We start from the raw sequence: 25787 nt of genomic DNA on the forward strand, positions 1-25787 counted from the left end.
GTGTCATTAATAACCAAGTTGCTAAAACTTTTTTTTGTTTATTTTATCATGTTTTAGCATAGCAAGATTGCAGTGAGGGTAATATGTGCCAGACTGGAGTGTATCCCATTGGAACGGTTCACATGGTCACGTGTGTGTGCATGTACGTATGTCCAGGCATAGATCGATAGGTAGAGATGGTTTTTGCCCAGCACTGTTTTGTCTTAACAGTTGTTGTGGTGCATTTCTTGGCTGCGGTTCTGGGGTGCTGGAGGAGGGCTGGAGGAGCACACGAGTAACCGTGTGGGAAAGCGAATGGCTTCTCCAAGTTTTCCTGTCAGCTTGTGCCCTATTGCAGATATTTTCAGTCTCAGATGGGGCGATGGGAAGCTTAATGCCTTCTGAAATACTGGCTGTGTGTGAAATGAAACATCGGAACTGAAGGGCTGTTTTGGGGCTCTCCTGCCAGGCCAGCCTGAGCTGCGAGTACCTGGTTGCTGAGCCCGTGCGAGAGGCAGGTCTGGAGCTGTGTCACGGGAGGGGAGATCCCACCGTGCCGAGCTGAGGGAGGCTGAGAAAAGAGCCCCGAAATGGGGTGCAGATGGCATGCTGGAACTGGTCTGTGCTTTGAGCTTTGGCATTGCTTCAAAGTGAGCTCATAGGATAGGAAAGCACAGGCAAGAGGAGCAGGTTTTGTCTTGGGGCTGGGATGTGCTAAAGGCTCCCTGTGTTGGTGGCAGGGAAGGGTGACTGATGCCCGTGCATGGCGAGGGCTTTCGGGGCACCGTCAGCTCCGAGGAAGGGTTCTCAGCTAGAGCAAAAGGTCACGGCATTTCTCCTACTTCAGCCAGAGACAGCAACGTTGTGAACGTGTACGAGTGAGGGGCTAAAATGAGGAGCAGGAGATGGAGACCAAAATGAGAGTCCTCTGGTTCACTCGACAGGGTTTTCAGCGTGACAGAAATCTGCTAGGCTCTTTGGCTCTGTAAAAAGAGCCGCCCCCCAGAGTGGTATCACTGGTGAACGGGAGACCATCAGTCGTGCCCATGGCAGCATGCCTCTTTGGAAGCATGGCATCCTTGCGGCCTCATTAGCACAGGATTAGCTGATTAGCAGTGTCTCCTATCCAGCAAGTGGCTTTGCTGGCTGTCTGCATGTCCTGCAGATTCTCCTGGGGACAGAAAACCCTTCGTGGTTCGGAACATACAACAGCCTCCCACTCTGGAGGGATAAGGAGGACGTTTCCCTTGAGGTCAGACGGTAGCACAGCTGCCTGCCCTGGAGTTTGGGGAGTGCTGCTTTGCCATGCGCCGATGAGCGCAAAGGAAAGAGCAAGCTAGCAGTCGGGACGGACTGAGGGTCTGATGAACAGCGTGGTTGCTGTGATGGAGGCAGGAAAACCAACGGAGTGATTGCCAGGGAGGCTTTGGTCGCAGCTATGGATCGCTTCTATTTTTTTTTTTCCTTCTTTGCTGATTACTTCCTCTATCCTTTGGTCCTGGTTAACTATGTCTTCAAAATATGTCTATGCTTGGTCTCTGCCCTGACCCCTTGGTCTTAGAGAGGCACTATACCTGCAGGTAATAGCCAGTTTGCTTTATGTCAGCTGTCAGTCAATTTACATGCTTTTATTCTGTCTCTTCCTGTCTTAAAAAAAAAAAAAAAAAAAAAAAAAAAAGCTTCTGCAGGAAAATGATGACTTTCAAATACCAAGGCACCCAACTGCTATAGGTTGTTCCACATTTCCTTGTCGCACAAACCACTAATCCCTACACTGCCAGCTTTGAGCTGGGCTCGGTTTACACCCAAGCAGTTCTTCTGAGGGGCGTTGCTCCTTTCGGGGTGATTTTGGAAAGGGAAGATGAGCGTTGGTGCCTTTCTAATATGTGCAACAAAAAATGATGCTCTTCCTCCCCAGATAGGATCAGATAGCTGCGTGCTGGCGTGAGATCTCCTGTCAGCAGGGATAAGCTAACCAGGGTGCCGAAACTTCTGCCAGCGCTGTGATTAATGCTTGGCTCCAGTTTCTTTTTTGCCTTCTATCAAGAGAATAAAAGTAAAAATAAATACCCCACGTTATCTCCCTCTGCCTAACGTGGATTTGAGTGGGCAGGCCTGGGAGCCGAGTTCAAGAGTCAAGTGCTTTCTGTTTGAAAAATATTTGTCCCTTCCCACCCACTGCAGCCCACTTGCTTCCTGAAATATTCCAGCTTGGAGAAGTGCTCTGCTGCTTCGGCACTGAGCAAACGCTTTTGCGGATGATCGCGTGGAGGGTGTTTGGGGAGGCTGTTCGTGCATCCCGCCGTTGGCACCCCGGGGCTGCTCCGATCGGCGCGGCGGGACATCCCGCGGCCGCGTGGGCTGATGCCAGCCGTGCCGTCGGCGCTGGGTCGCGGGGCGCCTCGGCGCGCTGCAGGCAGGTAACGCCGGCTCCGCCGCCGCGATCCCGCCGCCCACGCGTCTGGCGAGACCCGGGAGGTGGGCGAAGCAGACGGCGAGGCCGCGCGTGGGAGGGAGGACGCGCTAACAATAACTGCGCCGGGAGCCGGCGTGCCGACGCGGCAGCTGCGCGCGTGGCGGGGGCGCGCTTGGAGGGGCACCGGGGCCGGCGGGCGAGCCCGGACCTGACGCTGTCGTTTCGGCCCCGCTCTCCCCAGCTGCCGTTCTGGATGACCCCATGGAGTGCAGCAGAGGGGAGAGGCTGTCCATCACCCTGGCGAAGAACCGCATCAACCGCGCGCCCGAGAGAGCGGGCAAGGCCAAAGTGGAGGTGGACATCTTCGAGCTGCTGCGGGACAGCGAGTATGAGACAGCAGAAACCAGTAAGTACCCCAAGCTCTGCTCGCTGCGAGCGCCCTGTGGGTGCCCGGTCCTCCGCTCCTGCTCCATCAGCAGCTTCCTTACGCTCCTTGGGGGGATATAGGGTAAGAAGCGCTGTTCTGCTGCGCTGTCAGCACTGGGAAGGTCCACACGTGTTAGAGCAGCTCCAAAGCCTTCGCCGTGCCCCAAGACCTGGTCTGCCCCCCTGCCTGCGCGGGCGGCAGGGTTTGCTGCCGGGCCTCCGGAGCGGCGCGTGCTGCCTGCCGGCCCGGAGCAGCCTCCCTTCCGGAGCCGCGTGAGACCTCTAGCGGCACTGGCGCTGCAGCCGGGAGGGGGGCCTTGCCTGCTGCTGGGGTGCTGGGGTGCCGGCCGCCCTTGTGCCAGCAGCGCCCGCATGCAGTGCTTAGGCTGGCAGTGGGTTTGTCTACACGAAGTGGGATTTTCAAGTCTTGTTTAAAATCATGTGCGTTGAAATGAGCTATTTCTGAAAGAGCAATATACATTCTGCGTTGCTTTAAATTCCTTCTGTGCAAACAGATTTCTAGTATAGGTGTTCCTTCGGATGCCCAATATGTCAAGCCACGTGCTTAGGAATAAAAAAACTTGACTGTCAGTGTCTCGCAGGCCTCTCAGGAGCCATAGTTTCTATGTGTAAGTGGGAAAAACCCGTTGCAATAGGATAATCCCCTTTAGAATGATGTTTAAGACAATCTTGAGAGGCTTGAAAAAACTGGAGAAATCATTTTAAATAACAGCAGTTTTAGACTAGTTTCCCCATGGCTCTGGGTTCCGAGTCTGTGTATTCTGTAGGGTACCCAAAAGTCGTGGTAGTATGTTGCGTTTATAAACGGTGCCAGGTTTTTTCCATAGCTTTGGGCTCGGTTCTGCGCAGGGCGGAGGGGCGGGTGCCCTGGCGCTCGGCGCTGCTCGGGAGCAGGGCTCGGGGAACCTGCCGGAGGGACCTGCGAGAGCAGCACGCCGCTGCTCCCTCTCCCGAATTAGCAAGCGCGCCGTTTATAGAAGCGTTCAGTTAACAAAGTGCGTTTCCGCAAGTACCTGTGTGCCTATTTATAGAGCCCGTCACCGTGAGGCAGTTTAGATTAAAATCATCACATGCAGCTTCGCCGGGAGTGTCGAAAACAGCAGCTCTCGGCTTCTGGGATCCCTCACGTCTGGCTTCTGCTTGCTCTGTCCGTGAGTTCAGGGTTGCACGCGTCCTGCGTCCTCCTCGTTTGGCACCACAGGAGGCTAAAGCCAGTCTCACCGGCCTGGTAACCTGCGGCAGGCATTAGGGATAGGGGAGCCTGTGTGCCTGTCTCCACGTCCATTCCCACAGCAAGCCTCCTAGGAAATGAGGCAACTGCTCCTTTTGTTTGCTTTACCCTCTTGTGTCCAGCTTGGAAAGGAACGGTAGCATTTTTCGGTCAGTTCTCTTTCCTGTCTCATCAATCTCCTTTATGTAGCACCACTTCTCTTATTTAACTTCTTGCAGGAAACAGTCCAGATTGCAAAGCGACCCTGGAGCTGCGGTAAAGATCTTGAGCTGGATTTCGTTGTCACTTGCACCCCTGTAATGCTGCTCAGAATTAGTTCTTTGCTGAAAAGTTGTTCAAGCAGAACAGTACTAATTTGTTGAGAAGGAAGTGTTTTGCAAGGAAGTGTGGTGTCTTGGGAGAAAATGGAAAGGAGTTAAATGAGAAAGAGGCAATCTTCCATTTTGAATTTTCACTTAGTGATTTTCTTTGTTTTGTCTGCTTTGACTTGCAGAATATAAAAAGTTACAATTTGGAGCAAAATGTTTTGATTTTGGTGAAGTGAGAATTCACAGAAAATTTTGCAATATGTTATTTGCCTATTCTCCAGAGGGAAAAATGTCTTGAAGTATTTCTCATGAAAAGGAAAATCTGGGTTCTGCATGGCTCAGCTATTAATGTCACTGAAGTTATTCTTCATTTATACTGGTAGCAGAGGAGAATCAGATCCCCTAACTTAAATTTCAAGGCTATCATAGTTTTCAAATGGCCACCTTCTCGGCTTTAACACAGCACTGATACTCGTTATCACACATAATATTAATAAAAGTAGTTTAGATATTTTAACCTGTGACTGTAAAGCTGTTACACATATTTAATACTGTTCTCAAATTTCACGCCCTTTGAATCATTCCTAAATATCACAGCTAGTATGTTCAGGTGACTGATGTGAGGAATGTTATTACATCCCATCAGTGATTTTTCATATACAATTAATGCTTTCAGAGAAGAACTACTCTTTGTGAGTTAGTTTTTTATTTTAGTGTTGAGCTGTTTTGCCTTTTTTTTTTTTTTTTTTTTTTTTTTTTTTTTTTTTTTTTTCCCCTGACTGACTCAGGCATCTTACTGTTAGGGGAGCACAAAATTCACAATTCCTACGGCAGGTAAAAAATGAGTCGATCTTAATCGCAGTCATGCATCATTTGCTATTTCAGCTTTATATATGAAGGAAGACAAACATTGACTGTTCCTGTAAGCAACATCTGTAAATTACTGTGTTTTGAAATGAGTTTCTAGTGAAAGGGTATGGCTAGAGTTGTTTTGCCGTTCCAAGTAAAGCCTGTTTTCTCTGTGTGTTTGATGTTTCAACTCCTTTTACAGAGATCCAAAATGGCTTGTTTAATCATGTCTTTATCTAAAACACCTCATGCCCTTTGAGATCCATGGAGGGACAGGTTTTCCACTTATCACCCTGTTTCCGATTCTCTTATGCGTTTAAGTCTTCTAAGACACTTTCTCTTGCTAATCCAAACATCTCCGGGCAGGTCAGCAGTTAGAGTGAGCAATTAGAGGAGTTTTAATTTTCATTTATTCACACACACGTTTCAAAGAGCCTGATCTGCCCATGCAGTGACCGTTGGCTCAGACATGGTAGTCTCACCGTTTTTGTGCGACTGTTGGATTTCACGTAGTCTGCTCCGGGTCGTGGGCTGTTGCAGGTTGCCGTTGGGACGCGCGGGATGCTCCGGGGAGCAGTCCTGGCGCCGCGCTGCAGGAGACTCCCCAGCGCCTTCTCTTCATGCGCTTGGCGTTTTTAGTAAGAGAGCCGAGTCCTGACGGTTCCCTGTCGTTCGAGATCCTCTGCTATGTTTTGCAGTCATGGAAATGTTGAGGTAATTGCATACCTTCCCTGCTCATTTATTTTCAATTAGAGCCGGGAATTGTCTTTTCTTGCTGTTTTAAACCCTTGTACCAGGCAGCTGTACGCGGTGAACGAGACGCTGCGGTCTGCGCCGTGGGGAGATGCTCTCCCTCGAGCACGCTCAGCCCTGCTTTGTACAGGGAGAGCTCGTGTAAGTGCTTGCAGAGCTGAGCAGGGAGCAAGAATATATCCTGCGTAGTGTATTGCTTATATGGCATCCATACGTTGAAATATGAACGGACTTCCATGGCACGGGTGACACTAGTATCTATGGTTTTCTGGTTAGTTGATGCTGTCTGCGGGATGATGCCACTGAAATCCGTGCGAGTTATCAGGGATGAATTTTTGGTTCGGGGCTGACATTCCCACGTACCTGTAAGTGCTTGTGTGAATCCACAATGCAGGATGGTAGCAGGGTTAAGCCTTTTCTCCCTGTAGAGACTAACAGCATCAGGTAACTTCTGAAGTAGGAAATGCATTTGGATTACAAGAGAAGCTCTGCCAACATGGTCTAAGCCTCTGCCTCAGGCATCTCCACTTAGTTTCCGTTCATTTTCCTCATTTCCACTGGATGTTTCACCCTTGGAGTGATAAGCCGATTCTCTTTTCTCTGACAGTTGTTACAACTCTGTTGCTATGACTACTTAACCCACTTTTTGTTCTTGGCTACCAGAGACAAGAAGAAAGGTGTTTGCCAAACTTCTCATGCACACACAGCAAAATTTCCCCCCGGACTTTTGCCTCTATGTGCTGTGGATAAACAGGACCCAGAGCAGCACCTTCCTCCTTGATGCCGAACGCAGAAAACCAGAGGGTTGGGTGCAGCCTGGGGGGATTGATGAGTGCTGCTGAAATGGAGTGCAGGGTTTTCAAATCGCTGGTGCTCTTATTTAAGAAGAACTACTGAAGAGGTGTAAGTGCCTGTAAATTTTTAAGCACAGAGGAAAAGCAAGCGCTGGATTCCTTTGAAGCTGCCGCAGAGAAATATTGCTTGAGTGCTGTGGCAGGCTGAGATGGTGGAGGGTGAGAGCATGGAGGGGAGAAAAATCTAAGAGGAGATGTTTGCGTATCACTGGCACTTTCTGTAAGAAATCATAGATATTAATATACCTAGGGACCTGGTAAAATAGAAAGCCTAGTAGTTAGTGCTTCTTCAGCCCAAGTCTTTAGTAGTCTCATGCAGGGGCTGGTGGTTCACATAGGGTGTGTTCTTAGCTCTTGCTCATCAAAAAGCCTCTATCAGCTTTCCAAGCAGATAACGGAGTCCAGGCCTTGGGGAGAGAAGGTTGTTGAGTCTTCCTGAACTCCAAGAGTAGCTGCTCTAGGTCTGTAGTGAGGAAAACTGCATGGGAACAGCAGTTGTGGAATTGGACTTGGGGCAGAGGATTTCTGGATTAATTTTGTATGCCTTCCTTGGACTAAATGTACATTTCAAAAAAAAAAAAAAAGAAAAACCCCTATAGATATAATTGTATTCAATATTCTCTATACATACAAAGGTATTTTATCTTGGTGTTGCAAAGCATGGATGACCTCTGGAGATGGCGCTCAGTTTCTTTAGGTTCTTTTACTTATTTAAGTTGCAGCTTTTGGTACTGTGGTAGCCAGGTGATATTCTCTGCCTTCAGCCAGCATTGTAGTAAATACAAGTTTCTTAGAGCACTTCACAAGCTCATATTGGGCAAACCACTACATTGCTTGTAAGAAGGCATGTGCGCGCTGTCCCTGTTGGGCACCTAACTTGAGAGATTTTAGTTGCATGCCTACCCATGTCATTAAAGAGAGGCAGACTGCATGTGAGAGCAACCAAAAGCTGAAGCGTGTCTTACAGATGCTGACTGGTTGGTTGGAGGAAGGTGTCTCCTTCCACTGACTATAAACCGGCTTCCTAAAGCAGGTACCTGCCCTTAGAGGCTCACCGTCAGCTGTGCGGGCGTCCTTCTTATTTCTTTACTGTTTCTCAGATAGAGAAGTAAAACCAATTCCGCAGAGTCACAAACCAAGTCTTCAGCTGTTGGCCTCATGTTCTAGCTGCTGGACTGTAGAGACCTGCTGAGCCTAAGGCCAGAAACGCCCACCCTGATCGTCTGATCTGATCTTGTGCAGAAAATGGGCTGTAGGGATTCACCTGCCAAACATTACATTGAGCCCCGTAGCTCCCTGTATTAAAAAAGAAAACCCAAGCACAGTATGGTCACATTTGATGTCCAGTCTTGATTTAAAGACTTCATGTTGATAGAAAATCTTCTGTGTTCTGTACTTATGACTGTTTCCATGATTAATTACCCTCACAGCAAAAAATATGTTCTGGTATGAATTTTTTTAGCTCCTTTTCCCAGACATTGAACCTAGATAACTTTTTTGCAATCATTACAAAAGCTTGTCTGACATGTAAGCCAAAGACGGAAAGTAAGGATTGTGCTCAGAAACAAACCAGCCGTTTGATATTAAAGAGACAATATCTTCAAAATCTCAGCTTCTTGGTACAGCGATTTGGGAGTTTTTTCATATGAAAATGTGAGATTGCTCTTTCCAGTGCTGATAAAAACTTGGGATGCCTTGCTCCTGCCCCGTGGCATCATCTTTTCTCAGAAAGGATGGTCGAGCGAATGTGGCTGTGTGTATCTGCTGTTGCTGTGGCTCCTGCTACCCACTTAGAAGGGAGCCGGGTGCATGGCAGCACTGAGCCGGGCGGCCGGCCTCCTCTTCCAGAATAAGCGATGGCCCAGCGTCTCTCAGACGACCCTTGCAGAGTCCTGAGGTCCAGAGGCTCCTGCCTCTGTCTGTGAGGCTTTGATCAGGCAAAGCGCTCTAGAGGAGCATTTCTGAACCATATGGTTGATCTGAGTTCCAGCAGGGAGGTGACACCCGCCGGGGTAGGCCTTGCAGTGCCATTTGGCTAAATTTGTGCTGTGAATTAAAAGAACAAAAAAGATTGCAGTTTAAACTGCGAAGCTTGAGGGGAGAGATTTAACTTCTTCATTTTGTCAGGGTCTCTTTATTGTTCTGCTAACCTCGGTGGCATGGAGCCAGAAGATTAACTGCCAAAAAAAAAAGAGAAAAACAATAATGCAATCCTTATTATTACCACTAAGCTCTGCAGAGGGTGAGGGAAGAAATTCATTCAAGTTTGTTTCCTGCGATATGATGCTTTAGAGCTAGGTCACTGCTGTGTTTACTATCTTCCATAAACTGCAGTTAACATTGTCCCTGGAGCGAAGCAGATAGGGCTAAAGAGGGATGTTTTAAAAGTGAGAGAGACCCTAGTTCAGAGTCACAGATGCAAGGTTACCGGGGCTTGGGGATGAGCTCCGGTGGGGTCTGGAAGGGCTGGGGAAAGGTGGAGAGGCGACTGTCATAGGCCGAGTGACAGGGCACTAGAGCGGTTTTGTGGGCACGTAAGCGGTGGGGAATATGTTGTGTGAAGGAGGAGATGACGCTCTGAGTGTCCTTTGCAAGGCAGGTACTGTAGACAGCGTTGCCAACTGGAAATTGAGGATAAAGACGTCTCATCTAATGCATGTTTCCTCTCTCTGGTGCCCGCAGTGTGCCAGATTCTTCCGAAAGGGGTGGTAGGCGTCCTGGGACCTTCGTCAAGTCCGGCTTCGAGCTCCATCATCAGCAATATCTGTGGGGAGAAAGAGGTAAGTGGAAACGTGCCGCGCTGGAGTAACTCTGTGTTGTCTGGTGGGGGGGGCACCAAAGCCCTCGAGCCGAGAGGGAGCAGGGAGGTGGAAACGCGGGGCAGACTTGTTCCTCCCGGCAGGTCACGGCTAAGGGGCACCACGGAGACCCCGACCTCCCTCCCCACATGCCCAGCCTTCCACGCGTTTTCCTTGGAAAAGAAGGCCCTCTGGAGCGGGCTCCCACCGCAGCAGAGCTCGCACGCTGTCTGCTGGGCGCTGCCTGGGTTCCCTGGGAACTCGGCATTTTGCTGGTGGTTTAGTAAGCCTGGATTAGGTTTTTAATTTGCCACTAGGCTGAGCAGCAATGCCTCCTGTGGAGGTCCTGCTGGGACAGGCTTTCTGCAGCCTTGGGTCTCATCCTCAGCCTGTTGCTCCTGTGCCGCGGTCCAGCTACAGTCTCGCAGCTCGCTGCAGTGACAGCTTCCAGCTCTGCTGTACACTGCCTTCCCCTGCTCCTGCGTCTGCCTCTTGCGTGCCTCGTTCAAGTCTGCTATTTTACTTTTCCATCGTAATTTCTATGTGCACACACGTCCGCTTTCCATCCATGCTCCCCAGACCCTCCTCGGATGACCTCTGAGTGCCCCGTGGTCCCCTTGTTTTCACCTGCGTCACCTTTTACTTCCGCTCCCCTCGCATGCAGTGCGATGCTGAACCATCTCCCCGTCGCCTGGCAGGTGCAGAAACCTCTGCTTGCCCTGGCAGATGCACATCCCAGTCCGGGTTCCTGGCTGTGGCAGGACCGTGTGTACAGTGCCCCTGGAAAGCTGCGCTCCCCTCTCTGCCTGGTGCTGCGCCGTCCATGCAAACCCTTTTTATCTGTGTCCAGACTGTGTGTCTGATTTAATATTGTATAAGCCTTCAACCATCTTACACTGATCTAGCTCTGCTCTGGGAAAAAGAAATTGAGTTCGCTTCTCATACTTCATCCCTTTAAAGCCCGATAACATCTCTCAGCCGTTTAGTGGACTCTCTGACTCCTCCGAGCAGGGGGAGTGTCTGGAGCGGAGCGCTGTAAATAGCTTGCATTCACAAATGAGTGCTGTTCTTTGTTCCCTGAGAATCAGAAGTGTTAAAGAGATGGAAGAGATCTTTTAGACCTAGTGCTCTCGGCTATAGCAGGATGGGTCTCTTGAGTATATTTTGTAGTGCTTTCTGCAGTTAAATGTCCCAGACATGCACTCCATCCCAGGCAAAGACAACTCTGCAGTAACAGATTGCAAGTGTGTTTCCCCTGAAATTCATATGCAGTCTGTGTCTCTGATCTCATCAGTCTCTTCATTTTTTCAGAAATGAAAGGTGAATTTGAGTGCACTACTTAGGTATTTGATGCTCGAGCCTGATCCCATCTGCCCTCCTGGCGGTGTAAACCTGCAGTAACTCCCTGTGATTTATGTCACAGTAGCATCAATTGCTGCCATTGTGTTAAATGTTATGCAGCAACACAGAGACATTGTGCTTGCAGACATCCATCACTTAAAGAGCATCCACGTTTATCGGCTGAGGCACGAGAGGATGGAGTGACTGGCCCGAGGTTCACAAGGAACCTGTGGTAAAACTGGGAAATGAACCTCTGTCTCCGAGTTGGTCCAAAGATTGTCCTTCCCTCCTGTCCGATAGGGGCGTTACTCTGGGACAAAGCTCTCGCAAGGGAGGAATCCCAGCCCCTGCGACCGTCCGGGTCGAACATGAGCTCTGCGCCTAGCCGCTGGCAGCTCCGTGGCTTGGAGCCGGCCCGAGGGGATCGTAGCAGCTGCAGACACGGGGGCTGTTCGCCGCTGTCTGCGTGCCTCTCTGCCGTTAGCGGTGGTTGCTGCAAGCCTCCGTCTCCATCTGGCTTTGGGGATGATCAGCAGGCTTGTACCGTAGCTGTCCTGTCTGCTTCAGTCAAAGGAATTTGCCTTTTGCTTACAGTCTGCTTCCCTCCCTGTTAATGGAGCTCTGGATGAGGACTGCAGAGTGAAATCAAGGCAGATAGCAGCTTATCACTCTTTAACTTTCCTGTTACTAACCAAACAGCTTATGCTGTCAATAAAGCAGCCATCACAGCCTACTAACAGCCTTTCGCAAGAGGGGAGAGATGGGAGGCATGGGGTGATAGCTTCTGGAAGGACTGATAATGGAAGAGAAGAGGACTTGACACTCCTATAATGAAGCAGAAGCAGATGTTTCCCTGTCTCTGTCTTCTGTTTCTTCCAAATAATTCACTCAGCAAAAGGAAAACAATATTCCTTTTCCTTGTGTGGCCAAACCCCTGTCATCTTTGCTTGATCTCCTTGCCCCCGGTCCCCTGTACGCTGTGTGCCCAGGTGTGCAGCGGAGCTGTCGTGGAGGAAGCCCTGTGGCCGTCCCTCAGCAGGGCTTCTCCGCTCCACCTCGTCCGTATTCCCTGGGAGCCAGCATCCCGCTCCCGCCTCCCGCTCTGATTTATTAATGGCAAACGCAGTATTATTAGGACTCGTGCTTATGGTCCCGTTGGAGCTTGCCTGCGCTATGGCCACCTGTTACCTCTCTGCTGATCAAAAAAGCCCAAAGCTTCTGGCTGCTGCATCTGTTTCTCTCTCTCCTGAGCCTTACCAGCGCGGGGTCATCTTGTTCTTCCCTTCATCTCTCCTAATTATCTGACGACGCATTGGTACCGCTGGCAGAGGCGGCTTTGCAGCACATCATCTGTCTAGCTGGGATCCCAATAACAGCAACGATCCAGGGCTCTCCGACATGGGCTGTGTAACTGCCTGCCTGCAAAGCATCCTCCGAATTTACCAAGGCAGCAAGCCCAAAATCAAGTGTGGGCCTGGCTACAATTAGTACCCGAGCTAATTACGTCGAACTCATCCGAAATGGTTTCCTGTGCTGTAATCACAGCCCCTGTCGCCTTTCTCTGAGTGGCTCAGCAAGACTCTTCCTGATCCCCTTCTTGTCATGGCTTCTTGTCGCTGTGATAATTATTTTCCTCTGCTATTGCACAAATCTCACCCTCCCCTCTTCACTCCGGTGATTCTTCTGCAGTTTTATTGGGATATTTCACTTTCTGCCTGCTGAGCATTTCACACCAAAGGTCCTTTATGGTAGATTTACTTGTTTTTATTTCTTTTTCCTCTTTAATTATATTTTCTTTCCCCTCCTCCCTGCTTAGGTTCCTCACTTCAAAGTGGCGCCAGAGGAGTTCCTCAAGCTGCAGTTCCAGCGGTTCACCACGTTGAATCTCCACCCCAGCAACACCGACATAAGCGTGGCCGTGGCAGGAATCCTGAATTTCTTTAACTGCACCACTGCTTGCCTCATCTGTGCCAAAGCTGAATGTAAGTAATGCCCAGGCTGGGTTCAGCGTCCCCCTGCTCCCAGTTACCTTCTGCTTCATCTCCCTCTGTGTGGTTGGTGCCTCCTGCCATGGAGAGGGTCCTGCCGGTGCCACCGGCAGCAGTGAAGTCCTCCCCGAACAGGCAGTGTTCGATAGCTGAGGCCGGTGCTCCCTCCTGCTGCGTGCAGGGTGTTCGTTTCCCCCGGTTCCTGACGGCCGGGTCCCTTCTGTCGGAGGCAGGCTGCTATTCCGGCACAGCAGCCTGAGACAGCGGAGACCTGAAGGGCAGGTTTTGCACCCTGTTGCTGCAGGGAGGTGTTCCCGGTGTCTGTGAAGGTGGAAAGGGGATGCAGAGAGACTGCCTGCCTGCCTTCTGTTTGACAATCTGAAGTGCGTTTTGCTTGCACAGATGGGTTTTTGAAATGAGGGAGGAAAAAAAAAAAAAGGCTTAAGCGTGTTTCTGGAGGTTATTTTAGGCAAGTATCCCTTTTTTGAAATGTGTCTTTCCCAAACCCACATGCAATTTGTGGCCTAAATGCAGGACTTGATTAGTAGTTGATACACAGCACAGCATTTTGGGCTCTGCAGCCATACATCTGCTGGTAATTGCGCATCTGGATGGTGGAGTGTTCACCTCAGCAAGACCATATTCATCTCTGCATAACTCTTCTAAAATGGCAGGCGCAGGCTCTGCATCATAGTGCTTGGAGAGAGGAAAGTTTGTTGTTATGTTCTGGTTTTTGTTTTTTGGGTTTTTTTTTTTTTTTTAAGGTCAACATGTAGATAGGTGTTGTTACTACACACCAGCTATTTTGCTTTTATTTTCCTGTAGTCAGATTCATTAGGACTGGAGTGGACAGGGATATTGAAAAAGCATGTGGCTCCAGCGTGAGCTCTGGGGACACTGGCAATAGCTTAGCAGCCCATGCCACCTCCAGCCTCTGACCGTTGCTCCAGATGCATAGGAAAGGCAGCATCCTTTCTCCCCGCCGTGCCAGCTGTGCTGGTAACACAGAGCATTGTGGTTGACTCCAGCACAGAGGCAGAGGAATAAGAGAGTACTTGAGATTTCATTTAGCTTTATGCACCCTGGGGAGACCACATGGCCAGTTGATATAAATCAGGGAATTGCCTTCAATAGGTATGCTCAGATGTACCCTAACAGAGGACCTGGCCCAAAATGATGCAATCAAAATCATGCAAATGTTCCTACATTACTTTCAGTGCTGGTATTTTTCGTTGTGTAACCCTAACCTTAAAGAAAAAAAAGATGATGGATAGGAGGAAGATAAATAATTGGGTTTTCTCACCTGCGGTGCAGCATGCTTGCAGTTCTGCCCTCACGCTGCTGCCTGGCATGGAGCACACACACACACACATCAGCTCATCTCCATAGACCACTGCCCTCCTCCACAGTTTCATGCTGAAACATGCAGGTGCCTTCCGTTGAATGCAGCGTGGTATTAATTTGATTCTTCATTTAACTGGATCAAAAACCTTGGGAACCAAATTGCTTGCATTAAGCTAACATCCTTGTAATTGAATTGATCCAATTTGTTTTACCCTGGTATTCCTGGATAGCTCAGTGTCTAGGATGTGCTGTGCAGCCTGAGTCTTTCCCAGACCCAGGGAAAGAGAGGGAAAGGTGCCTTTCGTGCCAGTGCATCCTGTTTCTTATGCTCAGCAAGAGCCTTACCTGAGCAAGGATTGTAGTGCAGCGTGCTCTCAGTCTGTCATGGAGTGCAGGAAAGGCACAGTCCAGCTTCACGTGGGAGCACGAGCCCTCATTTTTCCTTAGGACAGGCAGTGCTACTAAGCACAATCCTTAAACAACTCAGTCGAGGCACTTTGGGCTTTTGGGAGGTTTTCTGAAGACAAATTAGGGGAGCATATGAGTTGTCCTCATCAGTGAGGAAATCCTGTTTTGAAGGATGATGTTATTTAGATCCCAGGAGAGAAAGTCATAGCTGTTTTAGTTTAAGTACAAGGCTGCTTGATGAGACTCCTGGGTCCTATCCCATCAGGCTCATACTGTCACTGTGAGAAGTCCTATCCTTCCTCTGTGGACTGCTTGTCGTTTCTTCTGGTAGAAACAGAAAATGACGCCCAGAGTCAACGGAGTCAGGCCAGCACAAATGTAACGCTCTGCTGAACAGAATAAGATTGTGACTCGGTTTCTCTGTGGTGTGGAATAATTAGCTGGTTTATGAAGTGCTCTGAAGTCCTAACATAAAGCACCTTGTGCATTTGTATGAAATGCTTGACAAGAGAAAAGGCAACTACAGACAAGTACTGAGATGGATAGACCTTGTAAGAGCTCCTCTGTAAACAGCTGTCTCCCTCCAACTGTTAGAGGGGGAAAACGAAGGACAGTATTTGGGACTAGAGGCCAAGGGACTGAGTCAAAACACTCACGTGTTCCCTAGGGCCTCAGGGAGATGTTTCAAGCAATCCTGTTGGGTGTAAGAATGGGGATAGTTGACGGCATTCACTAATTCTGCTCCCGGACTTGCTGCTGCTGAACAAGGTAATCGGGAACCTCGGGAAAGTGGCATCTCGTCCTGCTGGGCTGTCTGGTTCCTTTTGGTTCCAAAGCTGAAGGAACCATTGGGGTGAAGTACCTGCACCAGGGAAAGCCCCGTGCAACCATAAACAGAACGGCTGGTCCTCTGGGCCTCCGCCAGCATCACTCGGGGAGAAGGAGCCCGTCTCCTTTGCTCCAGTAGTCCCACGGGGAAGAGCAATGGCCAGGGATGACCACGAAGCAAGGTGAGGACTCTCCATGGGTCAGCTCTAGCCACTGACCTACCTCTGTGCGTACCTGTGGTCCCCAGCAGACTTGCGGCTGCCCCTGTGGGCTGGGGATAATCCTGCTCGGGCGTCTCCTCTGCATAACCCCTGGCACCCGGCAGCAGAGGCTGCAGCTGTACAGACCGGCTGGGCCTGACGCAGCCTCTCCGCACGCGGTGGTCCTCGCTTGAGTACTTCAGAGGTGCCGGGAGGGGTCTGCAAGCCCTGGCTCATGCTGGGCCTGTGAAGCGGCCTTCTGAAGCGTCAGTCTGTCAGCAGCAGCGTCTCGCGTGCTCCTGTCATCAGAACAAAAGGGAATCTCTTCACACGACAGTGTCTTCCCTCCGCACGGCAAGAGGAGCTGCAGGCGGGAGGCCTGATGAGGCTACGGGTAGGATCTAACGTGCTGGAAATGATAATTTCATCAAGCTAGAGCAGAGGAGATCAAACACTTCATTTCTTTTCTCCTGGCTATTCTTCCTCTTCCCTGTGCTGATGCAGTTTAGAGACTTGCCAGTTGGGCTCTGCCGCCTGTAGTGCCGAGGCCACGGTGGCTCTCTTACCTGGGCTCTTCCCCGCAAAAGGGTGCGGGGGGAGGAGAAGCCAGCTAAAGGGTTGGGGAGGCAACCAGCAGAGAGAGAAACGGGAAGGGGGCACTAACCAGAGGAGCACAAACTGAAGGGCCGAGGTGAGTGACAAAACTCTCAGCAGCTGGCCTCGGGAGCGCTTTCCAGGCTGTGTCACCAACACATGCTGAGATAGGCAGCGCCGTAGAATTAAGGAGCAGGGTCTAGTTTTATTTTTGCAGGACTGAAATTAAATAGAAACAGTACTTTTCAAAAGGGGAGAGCTGAACCATGCCCCTCCTGAAGTATGAATCTCTGTCCCCTTGAAAGCCAAGTCATGGGTCTCTGCTACGAACAGGCTGGCCTGCAGAGTAGCATGGCTTTCACTTTTACTACGTGTCATCCAAAGCCGAGCAACACGGGGCCCTGATCTTTGGCAGTGCCTCCGTAGCTACTGCAGCGCAAGCGGTCCCTAATGACAGCTCGTGTTTCACCGTGATGTTTGCCTGAGAATGCCCTCCAAGGACAGAAACGTTTTATGTTCAGCAATATTCTTGGGGCCTTCAGTCCGTGGATTTTAGTGCCAGTTCTAATGATGCGTTCTGGCATCATTTAGCAGGGCAGGTCTGTTCAGCCCTCATCAGTGACTTAAAATCTGCTCAGGTTTGGTAATGGGTGCTTGGGGAGCTGCATCTAGCTTAGCTCCCACCTTCCTAAATGTCCACTTCTTAAGAAGTACAGTGCAAAATGCCATGAAATTTAGACCACTGTGGAAAAAGCTGGGTAAATTCACAGATTTTTTTTTTTTGTCCAAGACTTTTATTGAATAGTTAGTATGGTGTTCTTAAAGTCTTCTGCAGTTTTGCAGCAGCACAGTTTGCTGGGTTGAGCCCTAAGTAAGCTTGTTATTCACAGCAACCTTTGTGATCCCATGTAGGTTGTGGAAGATGAAAATAAAACCCACAGAAATCGAATGGAGGGCTTAGGCAAAAGTTACGGTTCACTTGAGCTAGCACCAAAAAAAAGGTTGAAGTAGGGTCTAGGCCATGCGTCCTCTACACAGAGCAAATTCACCCGCCACTGAGAAAGATGAAGAAGTCTGTGTGATCCAGAGAAGTCCTGGATATGTCTGTTTCTGTGGTTCCCTGCTGAGTTCCTACCTGTAGAGAGGGGAAAAGGTAAGAGGCAATGCATTGTGAAGAACTCAGTGCAAACTTGGCTTGCTGAAAAACTCTTCACTGTGAATAAGAGGCTCCTCATCTAGGATGTATCCCTTTTAATCCGTTGCTTTGTTACCTTTGTGAAGCTCTAGGAGTCCTTGAAAGCAGCACTCTAACTCTAATCTCACTGCATTGTATTGCTTCCCCATCCCCTGACCTTCTGGGTGAATGAACTGTTTAATACAGTCAAAGCTATGTTTAGGTTAAGAGTAGAGCTGTGGCTCAAAATTAAGATTATTTTTTTTGTCTGTCTGCCAGCTGCGCCTTGATTCTTTTCTGTTCTGTTCTTCTGCTGTTCACTATTTTGATTTCCTTCAGTTCAACTTCTCTCCTCCTTTTTGAACCGTCTTCCTGTAGGAATGAGATGTGTGTGACCGTGTAGCTGTCTGCGTCTCGCTAATGATTAAATCTGGGGGCCTGTTTGGTCAATCAAAATTGACAGAGGGGGTTATTTCCTACATGAAAATAGGCAGTTGGATAGGAGAGATTCTATCAAATATGTTTTCTTGACTAAGCAAAGCTGCAGCAGGAGCTTTGATCTCTTATGAGACATCAAAGAAGCCATGCTGGAAGGAGCCCTTGCAGCTACCTAACTTCAGGAAGAAACTTCAGTCAGCAATGCAAAGGCAGTAAGACGCTAGTCCAGGAAGTCGGGTCTCATTCATGCAGATGCTCACTAATTATTATTATTATTATTATTTTTTAAGCTTTTGGCCACCTGCTTAGCCTGGTCTTGTGGGCCACTTGGAGAGTTCTGAGCTAGCCAGAGTGTTGGCTGTGTCCTGTGGCTTGTTGCTGCTGTCTATGCCCTGCTGGAGGGAATTTTCAGTGGAAATACAGGAAAGGCGGAAAGATAAATGACAGGGAAGAAGGGGGGGGAGGGGGGATGTGATGTGGAGATGGAGAGTGGGTCTTCAGAGACCTTGCCCAGCTATTGAGGTGCTGGCCTGCAAGCACCTTCCTCCTTTGCTCCCCGATTTCTCTGTGAAGCACCAAACATACTTTTGTTTTCTTTTACTGTGGGCTTAAGGGTTTACTCTAGGAATCCCTAGTCCATAATTAAGTCTGCACTGTGCTAGGACTATACTCACAGTTGCATTGCTTTTCTTCATGTAGACCTAATTTTGTATTCTTACAGTGACTTCTGCTTCATCTGACACAGTGCAGAGCTTTTTATCCCCAGGGACGTGCGTCCTGGGAAACGAACATCTCCCAGTCACAGTGCTCCAGGGTCTCCGGAGGTATCAGGCTGTGCCTCACAGAAACACGTAGTTTGGGAGTTAGTAATGCAAAGGCTTACAAGGAAGAATCATCTTCCAGCAACCAGTGATAGCCAGAAAACCTCCCCCGCATATAATAAGATAATGGAGAACATGCCTGAATTATGCAGTCCTAAGGGAAATGGTATCAGCAATCTTATCTGTTGCCAAGGAGTCTTCAAGGCTACTTTTTTGGGTAGCTGGAGAACAGCTGGAGAAGCTCCATCTTTTCCCATCCCCTGCTGACCCAAGGAATGAGCCTGCGCTGTAACCACACACCCCTTGCTTTCAGCATGCAGGCACAGCACTAGTGCAGGAATGGTTCCTGCTGGGATGATCACAGGTCTTGGCAGTGATGTTGTTTGAACCAAGCATCCAGTTTAAAAAAAGTATGTTTTATTTCCCCTTTTATTTTAAGGCCTTTTAAACCTAGAGAAGCTGCTCCGCCAGTTCCTCATTTCCAAGGATACTCTCTCAGTCCGGATGCTAGATGACAGCCGGGACCCTACCCCCCTCCTAAAAGAGATCAGAGATGACAAAACGGCTACCATCATTGTACATGCCAATGCCTCCATGTCTCATACCATTTTGCAGAAGGTAAGTGCCTTTTAAGTGCTATATTTGTAAATGCTGCTGCTTCCATTGAATGAGATAGCGTGCACGTATATGAGCATGCACGTGCAGGTATTCTGTGATACTAGAGTGTAAAGATTCCTGCTGCACACTGGACGTGATCTCTGCAGGGAGAGAAATTGCCACTGATGGAGTTTCTGGGGAAGATAATTTGCTGTCTCTTTTCAGGACTGTGTCTATAGAAGGAAAGGTATAATTGCTCTGAGCTGATGTATTTGGTTTCTAAAGTGTCTCAGGCCCATGGCTCCTGTTGCCATCAAACAGGAGTGGTAGGCTGCTTAGCACTTTGAAATGAGTCCATCAGCGCAGTGGGGGTTTTTTTTCTCCCCCTGAAGTACACTTCTACCTTTTTGCTTCCCTTTTTATTGTCTTATTAACCGAGATTTTATTTTAGTCATGTTTATTTTTAAATGGTCTCTTGCCACAGTTTTTAGCATTTGTTTCGGTAGTCCTTCAAAACTGAGCGGCAGCTCCAGATGGAGCCTGAAGTTGTGTATTGTTTCCCGCATCCTGGCAGGAACAAGAAGTTCTTTCTGCATGGAGGCAGGATCGAGGCGGTGGAGTCACCCGTGCTACGGGACGGCTGCTGTTGCATGCGTTGCACACAGTGTCCTGGCTGCGTTATCAAGGCGTCAGTCATTCGAAGGCCCTGACGTGTATCAAATTCAGCCCTGCTGACTGCCAGCAGAAACCATTAGAGTGGTTTTTTTCCACTGCATGTAATTTTATATTTCTAAATGAGCAGTTATTTCAGGGTAGAAATGCAAATTTTCTGTTTGAAAATGCCAAAAGCAGTGAGGCGTTTCACCACCTTCCAAGGGTGTTCCCTGGGGGCAGGGAGCGGATGCCGACGGAAAGTGGCGCAAACCAGCGGTTTCTTGGGAGGACAAAACCCAAAGCTTCCGCTTTGGGGGGGGAAAGGGGGTTCTGTGAAAGCTCCCAGCTGCTTTTCAGTGTAGGAAAAAGACTTTTGTGTGGCAGATGTCAAGGAAACAGTGGGACTGCGCTACCGGACCTTTGCGAGGTCACCCGGGGCTCCGAGAGCGGGATCTGGCTGGGGCGATGGCAGGTTTTTGGCTCCTCCCCAACAATTTTTTTGGGGGCTCCGAGTTAATAGCGGGCTGCCTCGCTCCCGCGGGCTGTCCCCTCCGCCTGTTGCCATAGTGACTTGCCACCGTCGCGCGGCAGCGGCTCTCCGGCACGCGCGGTCTCCCTTCCCCGCTCTCGAGTGCGCTGGTGCCACGACCGATAAGGATGTCAGAGGTTGCCAGGATTTTTCAGCAGGTCTGGAAAATTTCGTGTAGGCTTTCTGCCTAAAGGATTGCAGGAAGGGGTAGAAAATAAATAATAAGCTTATTATCTAGGCACTTCTTGCAGCTGGGGGACCTGGAAAGTATTTTCTTTATAGAGAGGCAAGCAGAGCAGCGGGGAGAGGTCATGGCTGGAAGTCCTTGGCCCCAGCCCAAAGTTTGGGCAAGGAAAGGTAAGGAAAATATGCCCTGGATTTGAATGTGCCTTTGGTCAAACCTGCATTAGCAGACCTTTCCTGGCCTTGGACAATGAGGGAAATGGCAGTTTCTCATCTCTCGCCCTCCACATATGGTCTCGAGACACACGGTTGCTTCCCAGATTACCAGCCCGTCCTGGCTCCCACCTGCCAGCGGGTGTGTTAAGCAGCTGGGAGCGAGGGATGGAGAAAGATGCTTTGTTGCTCGCTTTGATTTTCTGCCCTTGAAATCAAATGCACTGACTTCAAAGTAGGTCAGAGGGAGAGCTGACATTATCGCTGTCCCCAGGAAGGGAGAGCGGAGGGACCTGGGTGCCAGATCTTACCGTGGGGCGGCCGAAGCTTGCCGCGCTGCCCGCGTCCGGCTCCCTCCGAGGGGGCCGGCACGGCGACCTCGCCCCTCGCAGATCGAGCCCCTCTGAAAGCAACGTGTCCGTCCAGCTCGGCACCCACTGCATGTAATCGTTGGGAAATAGGTAAAGTTAAGTACACGGGAATAGGTAAAGGTCCAATCTAAGCTGCCTCTTTTCTGTATCTGTTGCTTTCACTCACTTTGTTGTCACCATCTTCCAGCTAGCGGGGGAGATGGAAAGGGAGAAGAAAGGAAAAGAGGAGATGCTCCCCTTGGTCCCTCCCTCCCGCCTCCAGCGCCTCTGAATGGTCTGAGGTGATCTGCAGTCCTCTCTGCCAAGGCCCAGAAGCTTGATTTGAGACCAGCTGTGCTTGGCAATGAAACATAGGCTTCTGATTTCAGAAAGATTTGCAGATTAATCTCCCACTTCCCTGAGCATCTGTTCCCATAACCAACTCCTTGTGTACTGGGAATTCCAGATTTTGGAAGAAACTTTGATCTGGTCTTTGGTCTCCAGAGCACATCACCTCACAGAAAAATCTGTTTCCTTAAACCAGCCTTGTCTTTGCATCTCCATGCCCTTTTACCATCTTTCTATTTCTGTGGCCATCAAAACCCTGTCTAAATTGTAGAGAACTGAGTTCCTAGTTTCATCCATGCTAATCACTCTGCAGGACTGGAGTGCACGTTTGACTGATACATGTGGGAAGCCCACCGCTGGCATGACTGTCCCTTTCCTGTAGCTCCACAGGAGCTCTTTCCTCCTTGCTCCCTGCATCTGCAGGGAAGAGAGACAAGCACTGAGCTCTTTTGACCAGTGCCTTCCCTCAGTATGTTCACAAAGAATTTGATATTTGATCAGGAGACAAAATTATACCAATCAACAAACAAGCAAACCTCATCCAACCTCACTTTCTTCACAATAAATAGTAAAACTGGAACTCTTCACCCCAAGGGGCTCTTCAGGATGCCACCTCACCTTGCTGGGGTCTGGACAAGCCATTGCTATTAGGGGTACCAAAAGCTTTTATTTTTAGTGGGCTTCTTCCTTCCACGTTCTCCTTGGCTGGATGCACCTGCTAACTGGGGCCAAATGCAGAAATTGCTGATCGTTGCTGTGAAATGTGCCACAGGGTTAGACAAGCTCAGCGTAAGGCTCTGGAAATGCACGTTCAGGGCCCTGCTGTGCCATTTTTCTGTACCGTGCAGCTCTGCTTCGTGTGCAGGTGCTTTGTCAGTAGTGTCGCAGAGAGGAGACTTCAGAGGTAGGTGCAGTCCTGCTGAAAAATTGGTTCCCGGGACTTTAATTTCACAGGTCAAATTGTGTTGCTGCATCCCGCCCTTCCCTGCTTGTAAGAAGACAGCAGCGTTTGTACGGTGTGATAAGGATGTAAAAGCAAATGTGGCCCAGTCTCCGCCTTGCAGGAATCGAGATTGAAGACTGTCAGTCTCTGGTCTAATCTCCTTTCCTCTCCTTCACAGGCAGCTGAACTGGGAATGGCGTCTGCCTATTACACGTATATCTTCACTAACCTGGTAAGACGTTTTTCCCTGCTCTTCTCCCGTGCGCGTGTAGAGTCACGCTAATGGCAGCCGATCTCCCTGGCCTGTGAGGGCGGTGGGCAGAGCCGCGTGCTGGCGGGGGAGGCAGAGGCGGAGGGTCCTCTGCAGACCTGAACGTCAGCTCGGAAGAGTCGTGCCCTGGCCCTCAGGAGGTGAGGGCAAGCTGGGGCATGGCAGCGCCCGGGCTGTGCCGTCACCCAAGGCAGGATGCATAGACGTTGTTGCAGAACGGATTTTCTGAGCCCGTGTGATGAGTTGTGTGGGTTCTTGGAAACCACCAGCAGGGACAGGCGGTTGCTGGCGGAGAGCTGTGCTCTTGCTGCAGCATCTTCCTCCTGCCTTCCCTGACCGAGCTGGGCTGTGAAACTGTGTAAGAGAGGAGGTGAAGCCGCCAGGTCCTGCCCTCTTTGACCTGCTGTTTGCAGCCTGTGCCCGGCTCCGGGCTCTGACCTGAAGCCCACGGAGGCCAGGGCTGCTGGCGTGGGCCGGGCTCGCCGGGTTTGTGCTGAGGCTGCCTGCAGCGGAGCCCCTGCCCGGCGCCGGGAGGGGGGCAGCGGTGCTGCCGGGGGGGCGGAGGGGGCCGGGAGGCACGTGCCTTGCTGCTGCGCCCCGGAGAGCGGCTGGCGGCTGTGTGAGACGGTGACGGGATGACACCACGGATGTGACAGGCGGAGCAGGGTATATCTTCTCAACGCGGCCCCTGGTGATTTAGTTTTATAGCTACTAATAACATTAATGGGGGGATCGTGTGCTTAAATCCCTGAATGCTGTGCTAAACAAGGAGTAATGGGCTTAGGCAGCAGCAGGGGGAAACGCAGAATAAACATTAGGAAAACTTCTCTTGCCGCAGCAGCTACAAAGCTCTTGAACAGGCTGCCAAGTGGGATGAGGGAAATGCTACCCCTGGGGAGACCAGGTCCCTACCTATTAGTGCTGCTGCAGGGATGATGGAAACCGGAGTGTGGCAGGATGGACCGCGTGATTAAGTGGAGGTGCCTTCCAACCCCAAATGATAATCATATTCTCTAATTTCTATTAATATTTATGCCAGTGTGTGTGCGCGCGCCAGGAAAGCCGAGAGCTGAATCACGCTTTGTGTTTGGGTGGGAGACAGACGGGAGCGGATGGAGCCAAATGTGTAGGAAGGAGAGCTCCAGTGGAGAAGAGAAGGGGGGAGGAGTGAAACGGAGGGGTTGAAAGCCCAGAGAGCAATCGGGAGATAGAATGGAAAAAGGGAGAGTGGAAGATGTCAGCAAGAGAAAAATGCTACCCACAAGCTTTCTACCCGAGCTAATAGCATCCAGGTGCCTGCTCAGCATTCAGTCAGGTCCTAACCTTGCTCAATATCATTCCAGCGAGACCTAGCTCGCTGGTCCTCCTTTTTCCCCCAGAAATAATTGGCACCTGGCAAGGAAGTAAAAGGAAGGGAAATAGCTGGAGGGGGTGAGCCAGTGATGGGCACTGGGAGGGTAGAGCTAAGCTCTCCAGATGTGAAGATCACCTGTTTTAGGGTCACTTGTGTTAGGGCAGTTGTTTCTGCTTTATCATGTCTCATCTCCTGTCCCAGCCCCAAGTGAGACCATGGCTGTGCTGCTTGCAGACCTGCTAAATGACAGTGACTGTCCCCCTCCATTTCTGGTCAAAATGTTAAACTATTCAGAACGTTTCCTAATCCAAGCAAGTGGGGAGCGCCCGCTGGAGCCCTTCCCAAACACAGCCTCTCCCAGCTGACCTCCCACGCTCCATCGGGTGTAGGGGAGAGAGGGCCTCTTTCCCACCTTGTCTGTCACACATCCAAGACACTGATTTTTTTCTTAGCCTTATGAATTGGGGGCCCCAATTCATAATCTGGACTTGTCGATGTTGCTATAATGCAGATAGTAAGAGATCTCCGTCTGCATGTCCCCTGGCACAATGAAGTCCGTGTTCGTGGATGGTGCTCTTGCAACAGAAAAAGTTAAAAATGGAGGTACCCCATCCTGGTCCTAGTTTTGAGCATGGGTTTGATTAGCACTTTTTTGTGGGTCAAGAGCTGAAATTTGTCTTCAAAACCCTGTACTGCAATTGTAAGGCAGATTAGAAAGAAATGAACGTGGTGGATATTCACTCTCACAGGAAATAAATCTGTTTACCCTGATTTATTTTACTGCTTTGTCCAAAAGACCAGCCCTCAGCAAAACTAACCAGATTTTTGACAGGGATAGTAAAAGAAGAAAGGTGACATCGGGCAAAACCTGGGCAGATGGAAGAGATGGTTAAGGAAATTAGTAATATTTAAATGGGGATGAGAGATGGGAGTGAGCAATTTAGACTAATAAATCTGGAGGGATTATCAAGCTCCTAATGAACCCTCTGAGGTTTTGCAATCACTGCCTAATAGAAAAGATAAAATCATAGTGAACTGCTGTCAAGGGGAGCAAGCAAAGAGATGACTTTAAATGGAGGCAAAACCCATCAGAAGGGAAATAGACAGTCTGTGTAGCATTAAACTACTGGGAGATGGTAAAATATGTCAGGCCAGAAAGAAGAAAAAAGGGGATAAAATGCTGCATTAAACACCTGCCCTCAGGCAGTAGATGGGAATTCTCTCCCTACGTCCTGGCATTAATTTTATTTAATAAGCGTATCCCAACCGATAGCTAGTTGTGTCTCAGCTCCTTCCCCTGCGGAGCGCTGGATGGAGGCAAGTTGCTGCAGCTCCCTGGCGCTGCTCCCTGGGTCCGCTCGGAGCGGCCAGCTCCTCCGTGGAAAGCCCGGAGGTGGCAGCCGTTGGGGGAAGGTGGTGGGAGCAAGCGGGGAAGTCCTCCGCTCCCGGAGCGTTTCCGTCAGAGCCGAGGCAGAGGCACGCAGCCTGATGGTAAAAATAACCACGGCTAATTTGCTGCCTGTGAATTCATTATCAGGCTCCTTCAGCCAGCTCAGGGGACCCTTTTTGTTAGC

The 25787-nt window shown here is 49.9% G+C and overlaps 1 protein-coding gene across 1 annotated transcript in view; it reads left to right on the forward strand.

Moving 5' to 3' along the window:
• GRIK4 (glutamate ionotropic receptor kainate type subunit 4) overlaps nt 1–25787 on the forward strand; it is a 209398-nt gene that overhangs the window by 128015 nt on the left and 55596 nt on the right. The window contains exons 3-7 of the mRNA XM_064524269.1: nt 2637–2801; nt 9520–9617; nt 12793–12958; nt 19211–19389; nt 22767–22820. Of these exons, the coding sequence (XP_064380339.1) occupies nt 2637–2801; nt 9520–9617; nt 12793–12958; nt 19211–19389; nt 22767–22820 (662 nt within the window). The remainder of the gene's footprint in view (nt 1–2636; nt 2802–9519; nt 9618–12792; nt 12959–19210; nt 19390–22766; nt 22821–25787) is intronic.

The sequence above is a fragment of the Dromaius novaehollandiae genome, chromosome 21 (assembly GCF_036370855.1).
Source record: "Dromaius novaehollandiae isolate bDroNov1 chromosome 21, bDroNov1.hap1, whole genome shotgun sequence".
Classification (NCBI taxonomy): domain Eukaryota; kingdom Metazoa; phylum Chordata; class Aves; order Casuariiformes; family Dromaiidae; genus Dromaius; species Dromaius novaehollandiae.